This window comes from Geospiza fortis, unplaced genomic scaffold (genome assembly GCF_000277835.1).
Source record: "Geospiza fortis unplaced genomic scaffold, GeoFor_1.0 scaffold657, whole genome shotgun sequence".
NCBI classification, from domain to species: Eukaryota; Metazoa; Chordata; class Aves; order Passeriformes; family Thraupidae; genus Geospiza; species Geospiza fortis.
Genome location: NW_005054481.1, coordinates 510,187 through 521,834, shown reverse-complemented (window position 1 = coordinate 521,834; position 11,648 = coordinate 510,187). Strand labels below are relative to the sequence as shown.

Genomic DNA, 11,648 nt, shown 5'->3' with positions numbered 1-11,648 from the left:
CGAGGGGCTGGGCCCAGAAGTGCTCTGTTTTGTTACGCTGCCTGCTGGAGGGGTCCCGCTTTTGTTATCGAGTTCTGCTGGGGCTTGCTCTGTTCCCAAACTGTTTGGGACGGGCGTTTCTAGTCCCGGACCTTCTGTTTCTCCATCCAAAGCGTACTGCTCTTCTCCTTTCTCCAGGGAGCCAGTGACCTTCTTGCAGGCTTTAGTCAGCAGGAGCTGGCCAATCTTGTCTACCTTTCCCTTCCCCTTGCTGGATGAAACAGGACTGCGTCTATTCCCAGAGCCCGGGCTGCTTGTGAGCAGAGAGGAAACTACAGGTCCCGGCTGGGCTGCCGGCACAGGGCACTGCTCACCCGACCCTGTCCCTTGGGAAGGCTCCTCCGGGCTCAAGTCCTTGGCTTGCTGAGCAGGAAGCTGTGAAGAAGCACTGGAAGGAGCAGGAGCAGAAGAAGGCAGCTGGACAGGAGATGCCAAGGGATTCAGAACGAGTGACCTGCTGGTGGGAATACTGGACACAGGACTGCTGGATGAGGTGCTGGGAGGAGTGGGCCCGGAGGAAAACTTGATATTCTGTGGGATATGCAAAGGACCAACAACCGCCACCGACTGAGGCATCAGACTCGAGTTAGATGTCATGGGGGCTGCTGGAATCGTGCTGGACTGAGAGCCCTTCATCACTTGGATGATTGAGGATGAGTTTATAAACACAGGGGTGATGAACTGCGGCCGGGCGTTGGACTGAGCTGCCGACTGTCCCTCGGACACCATCACTTTGCTCCCCACGTTGGGCATGGTGACAACAGTGGACACTAACGCAGATTGCAAGTGGGATGGCAATGGAGCTGATGTATTAGCAGCAGATGTAATAGGGTTGGAAGTCACAAAAACGGTTATCTGGTTGGGAGGTAAAGGACCTGAAATAGAAGAGCTAACAGGCCTCTGCATGACTGGAGGAACACTCTGTGCCACACTTGCACTTACTTCTCCCAGTTCCTGGTGCCCTGGATTTGGACAGGGCTCATTATTTTGAGGCAGGCTAAGTGAATTAGATGGCTCCTTGCTCAAGGATGAATCCTGCAGTGGAGAAATGACAGCTATCTTCTTTAGCTCCTCACCAGTGGGGACTATTGGTGCCATTTCAAGACCAGTCAGCCCAGGAGGCTTAATGGTCACATTAGGAGCTCCAGAATTGTCAAGAAGTTGGCTTAAAGAAGTTGGTGCCTCCCTCATGGCTGGAGATACCATGGCTTTACTTTCCTCCATGACTGGGAGCTTACTGCTGTCTAGGGCTTGCCCATCTTTTTTTGCCTGTTCCTCAGGAGCCAGCACTTTCATTTCTGGAGTAGGGGCACCTTTCAATTCCATACTGGGCTGGTCCTTGCTACCTAGGGCACCTTGTACACTTTGACTCTCGGTATCTTGAGGCACGCTAAGGCTCTCTTTATTGTCTTCAGGAATGCCAGTCACAGCAGCTACAGAAACTGTGGGATTCTGGTTAGTTAGCATGGAGTTATTTTGAAAACTTGTGGTCACAGGTGTCGGCAAAGAAGAGGGACTAGCCATCATATTTCTCTGTAGTTCCATGTTCTGCAAGAGAGATGGATTCTGCTGAGTTGTCAATGATAATTTAGCTGCTTTTGAATTCTGTCTGCCAGGGCTTGGTGTAGTTTTCCTACTGGATCCTGGACTGGACCTTCGACTATTGCTCGGGCTTGCTCTCTTTGTTCCTCCAGCGTTGGTTTGTTTGCCCGAATTAATGACCACACCTTCCAACTTGTGTGACTGTGAGGCAGTAAAACTGGACTGATTGTTAATTGTGAGATTTGATGGGGCTTGTCCAATGGCCTTTAAAGTAGTGGGATTCAGACCCTGCTGATCAAATCCTCTATTGAGATTAGGCCTGGGAGGTAAAGGAATATTGATCTGGGGAGGGAACAGACCAGCAATAGAGGCATTGAGCCTCTCTGGAGACAGGCTGATTTCTGAGGGCTCTGTGCTGGGGGGACGGTTATTAGGAGTCTGAGGGTAATATGGCCGTGGGCTCGCTCTGTTTGGGGTTTTAGGCCTTGATGTTTGTGATGGGGCAGCAACATTTGGAAAATGGTGTGTAAGAGCACTAGACAGAGAACTAGACTGCTGCTGGGGACTTGCACCTTGGGCAGCTGAAAGTGGGGATGGTCCAGGCTTGGGTCCTGTCATCATTAACTGGTTCTGTGAAACTACTAAATGAGATGTCACATTATTCTGAGCTCCTGATGTTGGAGGGCCCTCAGCTCCACCTCCTTCTGGAAGAGAGGATACTGCTGACACCTCTCTGAGGGGCGAGCTGGAAGGGTTCTGTACATTATCTGGATAAACCATTTTTCTTGCATTATTTCCCAGAGGAGGGTTGCCTGGCAAGGCCATCCTCTGTTTGTCAGGAGAGGGAGGCACGGGCCCAGGCCCCTGGAGGTTCACCATCACTGGCATGTTCCCGCTCTGCTGCATTGGCATCCGCTGGGCATCCGGGTTCAGGGGCCCCCGGGGGGGGTGAACCCCCTGGGGCACAGGCAGCCTGACTGATTTGGGATCCTGCTGCATCATCAGCATCATCATCATCTGCTGCTGCTGTGGTGTCTGGGGGGGAGCCTGGCCTTGCTGCGGGGCTGCCTGGGGCTGCTGCTGCTGGGGCTGGGGCTGGGGCTGCTGCGTGTGTGCCATGAGCTGAGGGGGCATCTGCTGAAGTGGCCTTTGCTCCACTGGCTGAGATGGGTAACCTAAGGCAACAGATGACACATGGTTAAAAACAACCAAATATCAGAGGAAGCACAATTTCTGTAACAAACAGGATTGGATAGAAAGTACAACCTGGAGCCTGCTTATCTTGGATGAGAGCCACATTAACAAAACAGGCTTTACAAACAAAGATAAAGATTTTACTTAATTCATAAAAATAGTTTTACTTAATGTATTACTTGCATGAGATTTAACTGGAGATCTCTTAGTATGTTGTATCAGCTACAAACCCAAGTTCACACCACCTGACAAGTCTCTGCAACTGCCCATGGGCTTCCTTTCACTGGGAAATGCAGAGTTGGGCTTTCACTAATTATTACTCCTTAAAACCAACTTCAGAATTTGACAGCCCCCAAGAGTCATGCACCAGCACACCTGCCACAGACCTGACATTGTCTGGAGTATAAAGTAGAATCTGCCATGTGTTACTTGGCCAAAAACATGCTAAGAATTCCCCATGTGGTTTATAATATAAATCCTATTGTGAAATTCAGATTTAATCCTCTCTACATGCAAAGAACATTCCAACTACAACCACTCTTTCTTCTCAAAAATCAGTTATTGGTAAATGCTAAATTTTTAAGACATCAGTCTGTGCTACAGCTAGAAATACAACATTTTTTATCAGTTATGTTACTGCTGAATAACGCTGCAGTACTCAGTATGATACCTGCAGGATGATAAATGAGAATGGGGCCACCTCTTCAACTTGAGCTAACCCAAAGAAAACACTTAAACAATGGTACCAATTACTTACTAGGAGGAAAAACGTTTGAAATTGAATGTGTGATAGCATAAATAAAATAGAACTGTTGCAAAGATCAATAAAACTCTCCGGTAGTTATTACATTCAGATAATCACAGAAAATCCTACTACCTGGTGGCCTACTTGCAAAATCAGAGAGTTTAGGGCCTGACTTCTCTAAACTCATTCCTTGGTCTCCAGACATCGATGACTGATCACTCTCCTCCAGGCCAGCTGGACGTGATTCTGAAGAACTGAAAGAAAAATAATTGCAGTTAAGAGCCAGCCCCTACATCAGTGTTTGATTTCTGCTCCTATAACCAAGTACTCCAGTAATTAATTCCCAGCACTCCCCACAGACCTGGAATGACCCACTGAAATGCCTCTGATGTAACTTGCCTGACTGGAACACACACCCCAGGTCTGTGTATAGTCACTGCCTTAGGTACTACTGAAAAGGAAACAAGTTGCCTCGTGCTCTGTTGATCCTAAACATTCATTTCTGCTGTGAATCTGAGCTCTGGGACTAACAGAATGCCAATGGAGATTTCAAAAGATAGAGCTACATATATTTCAACTAAACTAACCAGGCTTTCCTATGACATCTGTATGGATAAGCAAGTGCCATGGGTAGATGCATTTTTAATTTATTTTAATGGTAGCACCTTTTCTTCCAGTATTACATCCAAAAGTGACTCACTCAGGGTATCCAAGACCTTTGATAACATCACAGCATGAGTGCACTGACACGTCAGGCATTGCAGTCACCCTCCAGAGCAAAGACCTGTGTGCTCCTGGGGGTGTCTAAGTGATCACATGCTAGTCTGGGTTGGAAGGGACCTTAAAGCCCATCTCACTCCATCCCCTTACACTATGCCAAACTGCTCCAAGCCCTCTCCAACCTGGCCTTGGACACTGCCAGGGATGCAGCAGTCACAGCTTCTCTGGGCACCCTGTGCCAGGGCCTCCCCACCCTCACAGGGAAGAATTCCCTCCCAATATCCCATCTGACCCTGCCCTCAGGCAGTGGGAAGCCATTCCCTGTGTTCTGTCCCTCCAGACCCTTGTCCCCAATCCCTCTGCAGCTCTCCTGCAGTCCCTTTAGGCCCTGGAAGGGGCTCTGAGGTTTCCCTGGAGCCTCCTCCAGGTGAGCACCCCCAGCTCTCCCATCCTGTCCCAGAGCAGAGGGGCTCCAGCCCTGGGAACATCTTTGCGATCTCCTCTGGACTCTCTCCACAGGAGTGTCCTCCTTGTGCCCCAGGGCTGGGGCAGCTCTGCAGGTGGGTCTCACCTGAGTGGGGCAGAGGGGCAGAATCTCCCCAGCCCTGCTGAATCCCCCCACACTGGGGATCAGCCCAGGACTCAGTGGGGTTCTGGGCTGTGAGTGCACATTGTTGGTTCACATTCAGTTTCTTATCCATCAGCACCCCCAAGTCCTTCTCCTGAAGAATGTGATGCTCCAGGAGACTCTCTAAGACAATTTAAAATTGTCCAGACTCAATGCTCAATACTTGAACTAAATCAAGACAGCTTTTGCAGACTTAGAAAAACCCCAAGTTTCTATAGTGAACAATATATATGGCCAGAGGATGTAAAATAAAGAGGGATGAGAGCAGAAGAACTAAACTGCTTATCACTTTCATGAATATATGAAGGTTACAGGAAGTTCTGTGCAGGAAAAGCTCTAAGCTAAAATTAAAGACATCAAAAGAATACACGGGCAATAAAGAGAGGCAGAATCATGCAGAAATGCCATGGACAAAAGTAACACTTTCAGCAAAATATGAATTTGAAATACATAATGGTGGGGAGATATATCCTACTCCAATTTACTTGAGAATAAGTTTTGGCATCTCTACAGCTGACACTAAGCTATAGACACCCATGGAGACACCCTGGCCTGTCCTAATGTTCTATCAGCTACCCAATCAACACTCAAAAAGCAGCATGTGACTGGAAATCCCTGAATTTTTGTGGGTCAAAACTGGAGAGAACGTACACCAACAGAGAAGAAAGGTGAAAATAGGGCAAACAGAACTGTTCCAGCCACCGCTGCTGAGGGCAGGTACTGCCAAGGAAAGCACCTGGAGTGCACTGCTGTGCCTTATCCAGCACACCACCAATTTCTGTGATACAGGGGGTGTAGGATTACATGCCCCCACCAATAAATTTGATGAAAACTGGCAAAATGCAGAGATATGCCCAGAGCATTATATTAACAGCCACAAGTGAACAAAAATTCTGGCAGCAAAATCACCCAGAAGAGCTGTAGCCTTTGGTGCAGGTGCCAGCCACGTGAACTGAAATAATACCTAAAATTGTCAATGCAATCTCAAATTTGTCAATTTTGCTATTTATTTACAATGGTGGGAAATTAAAAATGCTACAGTTAAAGTTCAGCTCAAAGCTGATACACAGCATCACTGCACAGAAAGGTTTAACATGGAAAACAAAACTGGTGTACAGTGGATCCTTAGCAAACACCTCCTGCCAGATGGATCTGTGCAAATCTGGCAGAACAGACCCGAGCTTGGTTTGCCAGCAAAGAGCAGCTATGGTAAGAAAGGCTGCTTCTGTCACTGCAGGAAAATTTAAACATCAACTGAATCTCAAATGAGGCTGAAATTCACTGGGCATGTGTAACAACAACTACTTGTGAAAAATAACCAGGATATGAATAGCAAGATGTTTGTGTGAGGGACGAAATATTCCATATTTATTCTTCTTTTCTATTGCTCTAGATGTGAAAAATACCTATGAGTAACTGCACACCTGGTACAGTCTGGATTGTCATCAGCAGCACCTCTGCTCTACCAGCTGCACTCTGAAGTACAAACTTCAGATACAAATCCCTCATCAGAGCAGAGAGAGAGCTCCAGGAAAACCCAAACCAACCAAACCAAAGAAGGTGGCAGCTGGGTCATAAGGAGAGCAAAGCTCAAATGACAGGTGTGGCAGCCCCAGCCCTGTCCAGGAGCTCTGGGGCTAGAGAGGCTCCTCCCCGCTCCTGAGTGAGGGCATTTCCCGGCTCTGCCAGGGCCTGGCACCCCAGGGCTGCAGTGAAACCCTCTGAGTCTGGCTGGGAAAAGCCTCTTTGTCCTGCAGTGCTGTCACCACCTGCACTGCACACTGCCACCTGAATGGCAGCACTGGCAGTGACCTCCCACAGTGGATTATTTCTGTTCCAGCAGTGCACAGGATGCTCATGGTCTGTGCACAGGGGAACATGAAACAACTGCTTGTTTGTGCACGGATTTAATAGAATTAACCAACCTGTTTTATCCACATTCCCATTGCATCTAGCATCTTGTTCCTCAGTTTACATCCCATTACCCACAGGCTCCAGGTTCAGCACACAGCAAACACTTTTAAACAACCAAAATGTCCTGGGTTTCATTTCAATGCAAAGTTGCTCTATTAAGCAAACCCTTGAAACTATTTCAGACTCAGCTGAATAAACTCTTTCAATAGCTCACTTATCCTATTTACATTCCAACATGACTGCAATCCATATTCCCAGTTGTACTTTTGTTAATATGTTATTATTTCTCAAAATTATTTCTTTTTTGTGTCTTTATCAAATTAGCTGCATTTCCACCAAGGTTTGCTGCTCTGAATTCTAAAATTTCTGAGGAAGAATGACAGAGAGGAAGCTAAGATGAAAAGCATCTTATTTGCTTCTGATGCAAGAGAAAGTGATCCAAATCGGATTTCATTCCTGCCAATTCCAAGGCAGGAAAATGCTGAGCTTGCCCAACAATGCGAGGGAAGCTGAGAGTGAGGGAGGCAGGAAGGTGTTACAGCCAGCTTTCACTGCACTCTCCCTCTTTTTGCTGGAGAATAAACTCAGGAACTTTTGAAAGAACAACTCCCTTCTTAGTGCTTCTGCAAGGATTGAGTATTGATTTAGTCCACATAGAACCAAAATGCTCATCCATATCAGAACTACATTCTGGTTCCTTTGTTAACTACACCAAAATCTGATTCAAAACCTTATTTAGGAGCTGTAATTGAGCTGTCATAGGCCATTAGAAAAGCTGTAATTGAGACTTCCACTGTGAAAACTTTAATAAGCAAATAGTCTTGTGAGGCTTTGCAAGGTCAGAGGAAGAGCTTTATAGACACTTTTATTGATATTCCCAGGCCACACTGAGGCTGGGTGCTCATCAGTAAGACCAATGAAAACAAAATCATAAGAAGAGTTTACTTTAATTATGAATGGATTTTTTTCAGAAGGTGGTGCCAACTCATCTGCTCCCTCTGAATGCTCTGTCACTTCCACAGCAAGGCACTTGCTACAGCAGCGGTTACCAGCGTTTTATTGGAATCTGTTTAGACTGGAGGAAGTGGTGTCTGTGTTAGGTTTCTAAGTCACCCCAAAAGCTGCAGACTGGCCACACAATTGGTGCTGGCCAAGCTACTTTACCCAAGTTTCCACATTTGGCCACAGATTGTGTCCTCCTCCAGCTGTAATCTGAGGTCACTCAGCAGCAGTGAGGACCTGACAAGCCAAGCCTGTACACAACTATACAGGAGAGCCTTGAAAACCTTTGTTCCAAGGCCTATTAAATTAGCATGCTTTGCTTTACCTTACAGCATTTCTGCATTTTATTTTTGTACTAGTTAAGCCAACTAATGATTGTCACAAAAGATCACTTGCTATAGATGATGTAAGTTTTTCAGTCCACAATTAAAATGTCCATGAGATTATTAATTACACCTTCACAAAGGAATCTTGACACTGCAGAAAATGCAGACTGGGGCTACACACTGAATAACCAAGGGAAAAGTTAAAATATTGAACATTTTGTTTAGTACTTCATGCCAGCTTCTCTTTGCACTGAACTGAACAGGTGTCCCTAGGAAAGGCAGCATAAACTTCGGGGAAAAAACATGATTATTCCAAGGGGCCAGACTGGTGGAACCAGAGCCACATCAGGATCTTCACATGCTATTGCCATCTTTTTGTTTGGTTCTAAGAATTTAATTCTGGTATTTGAATATTTCTGTGTTATAATTTTCTATGCAATTTTTTTATTTTTCTCTGATTGAAAACAATCCCTCCAAGTACCATCAGGTGGGTTCCTGTTAATGCCCCATGGGCTCATCTGCAGCATCAGGATAATTGAATAAAGCATATCTGCCTTCACCATTTGAGCTGAATAATGGCACAGCAGCAGCAGCTACCACCCTGTGCTGGGTGATAGTGAACTGTCAATGGCAAATGCTTACAGGACAGCTGGCCAAGAAAGAACACGCTGGCCAAAGAAGGAAGAGATTCTGCAATCTTGTATTTTCACTAAAAAGACACACTCATTCATCATCTTTGCATCTTCCCCATTGGCCTTCTCCCTCCCAAGAGCTGTAGGGTTTTTTTTCTTTCCTAACCTCTGCTAGGCCAGGAAGACCAGCACTGCCTGGATTTCTTAATCTCATACCCAGAAAGTACCACATTCTTTCCACTAAATTCTAGCTGCAGCTCCAACTAAGAGAGAAGTCCAGCTCAATTCCAGGCAGAAATGTGTCAGGATATGCACATGATCAGGAAACAACCCCCCAAAATCTGTCCTGCACACGTTTTATAGAGGCTTCTAGTTCTTCTGAACATACTTCCCACCCTTTGATTGTGGCTGTCAAGACTGCTTAAAAAAAGACAGCCTCCCCTTCCAAGGACTGTGACACCATGGGCCACATGCTAAACTTCCTTCACCCAGTAAAGGTAAGGAACAGTGCTGGTAGAATTGGGTTTATAACTGAGTTTGGATATTTGCATGTTATTTTTAATCTTGAACAAACATTCCAATGACCGACTCTTGAGAGAAACTGCTACAACATGAATAAAATACAAGTCCTTTCTCACCCATTACTTGCTGATAAAATATTGACAAGATGCCTGTGGGAGTTTCTTCATGCCCCTTATAAAAAACACTGTAATAATAAACCTACGTTGTTTGTTCTAGCTGTTGATTACTTTTCTTCTTCCTTGGAGGCTTCTTCTTCTTTGGTTTGTTGGCATTCTGGTTATTCTGTTTGTTGTTCACACCAAAGTGCCCTGCTGAGATATCGCTCTGGAGTAGGTTAACCAAGAGCGGACTCGTGAGCGTCACATCTTTATTGACAGGAAACACAGGGTTCTGCCCACAGGAAACCTGATTCCCATTGGGAGTTCCACTAAACCCTGTGTTGAAAGGCAGCCCATGGCCAGAGAAATGACTCCCTGAAGCATTGCTGTTTCCTTGCATTCCTTGCATATGAGAAGGCACCATGTTTGGCTGCTGCACAGGAACCTCAGGTAACATCTGTGTCAAGTTCCCATCGTTGTTTGTTGTGGTTGCAGTATCCCCAAGTTGCTGAGAGATGTGAGGACTGGGTCCAGTGGGTCTTAAAACTTGCCCTTGAATTCCCATCACCTGAGAAGGATTCCCATTCACAGGGCCCTGCTGTGCCATCATCTGCCCAGTGAACTGCACCATGTTTCCTTGCATGTTTGGGGTTGGTCCTCTCATCAGTTGAGCTGGCCCCGACATAACGTTGGACTGGTTTTGAGTACTAAAAGGCTGTTTATTCCCTTGCATCTGAGTGGTCATCATCTGCTCCATCATTGAGTTTTGCTGTAGCAAGACCTGGCCCTGAGGTCCCATCATCTGATTGTGTGTGGACATCATCTGCTGTCCCTGCTGGGGAATCATCTGTTTGGGTGGGGTCATCCTCTGGGGAGAGGGACCAAGATTTTGGTTTTGGGGCGTCACCATCATTTGGCCTTGCGGCATGAGCTGAGTTCGAGAAAGTATCATCTGGTTTTGAGGGTTCAGTGATCCCTGAGCCTGAATGTTCACCATCTGTCCTTGAGAGGACACGATTTGCTGATGCATCCCCATAAGCTGGGACTGTGGTCCTTGCTGAGGCTGTCCCTGCATATTGCCCATGTTAACTTGTGGCACCCCACTAGCACCAGCCTGCTGGTTGTTCATATTTCCATGAAGTCCCATTAGATTGGTCTGCATCATATTTGGTGGGCCATGTGCTGCTTGCATCTGAGTTTGAGGAGGTCCAGATCCTTGGCCACCTTAAGAAAATAAAAAGAAAATACCACTAAGAAACTAATTGGAGTGGTGCAAGAGTTTTCATGTCTTTAAATGTCTAGTACTCCAACATTGCTTTCCTCCCTTTACCAATAAACCGGCATATTTCATATATTTGCAGTCCTGGGATGCAAAGTTTGATGCTATAGATACATGCTAGTTGTCAAAACAGAACATCATACATCTCAAAATAAACACTTGGACTGGTACTTCTCCTGTATCCCACTGCAGAGGACAGAACAGAAACTTAATTTCAGTTGTTATCTGCACCTAAGTTTGAAAACATTCCATAATGTCACCTAACTCAGCAGAGTAATTCATAACCAAAATGAGCTTCAAACCCTGAGGATGCTTTATAATGGGTTAAAGAATAAATGCACACAGACTACTGATGAAATGACATCATCAGGGTATCCATAATCCAGCCAAAAGACTAATAATTGAATTGTGAAATGGAGGGAGACATTTGTGAATTAAAGATTTCATTTTCACACTTTTAGACAACATCAGAAATTTTTGAAGGAAGTAATAAATAATATTTTCAAAGCAGAACAAGATTATATCGCTATTCTGCTTCTAAGATAATTGAACTCTTTTTTTTTTTTCTGGACAAGAAGTTCCTTTTGTGTTGTTATCTTTATTACCCCTTGCCTCCAAACTTCAGTGCTACCTTCCATTCATTTTCTCAACAGCTGCTTCTGAAGCCCACACCCACAATCCACATCAATAATAGTTAGATTTTGAGAAACATGAGCAGCCTTATACTTTTCTTTTTCCTCTCCAGCACTACACCCAGAGTGCTGCTGCTGGAGTTCCACGCTTTGGGACCCGTGTGACACAGGAAAAGGCATCAGGTGTTACAAATGGAGAACAGCAAAAGCTGAGCAGGGCTCCTCTGCAGTCAGACCTGAGTGCTGCACGCTCTGGCTGGCTGGCAGCTGCGGTGCTCCGCTGTTCCCTGGTGTTCCTGGAGCTGTGGAGGGCACCTGGCCCTGCAGGAAGTTCTGGTTAGCCTGGCCTGCAGGGAACCCCGGGGGCAGCCGCTT

General features: G+C 45.9%; 1 protein-coding gene across 1 annotated transcript in view; it reads right to left on the bottom strand.

Annotated features, from left to right (window-relative positions):
- The window catches only part of NCOA6 (nuclear receptor coactivator 6), a 37,258-nt gene that overhangs the window by 10,083 nt on the left and 15,527 nt on the right, over positions 1 to 11,648 (bottom strand). The window contains exons 8-10 of the mRNA XM_031063128.1: positions 11,510 to 11,648; positions 9,467 to 10,586; positions 3,653 to 3,774 (exon numbers count right to left, since the gene is read on the bottom strand). The exon at positions 11,510 to 11,648 is cut by the window's right edge and continues 7 nt beyond it. Of these exons, the coding sequence (XP_030918988.1) occupies positions 3,653 to 3,774; positions 9,467 to 10,586; positions 11,510 to 11,648 (1,381 nt within the window). The remainder of the gene's footprint in view (positions 1 to 3,652; positions 3,775 to 9,466; positions 10,587 to 11,509) is intronic.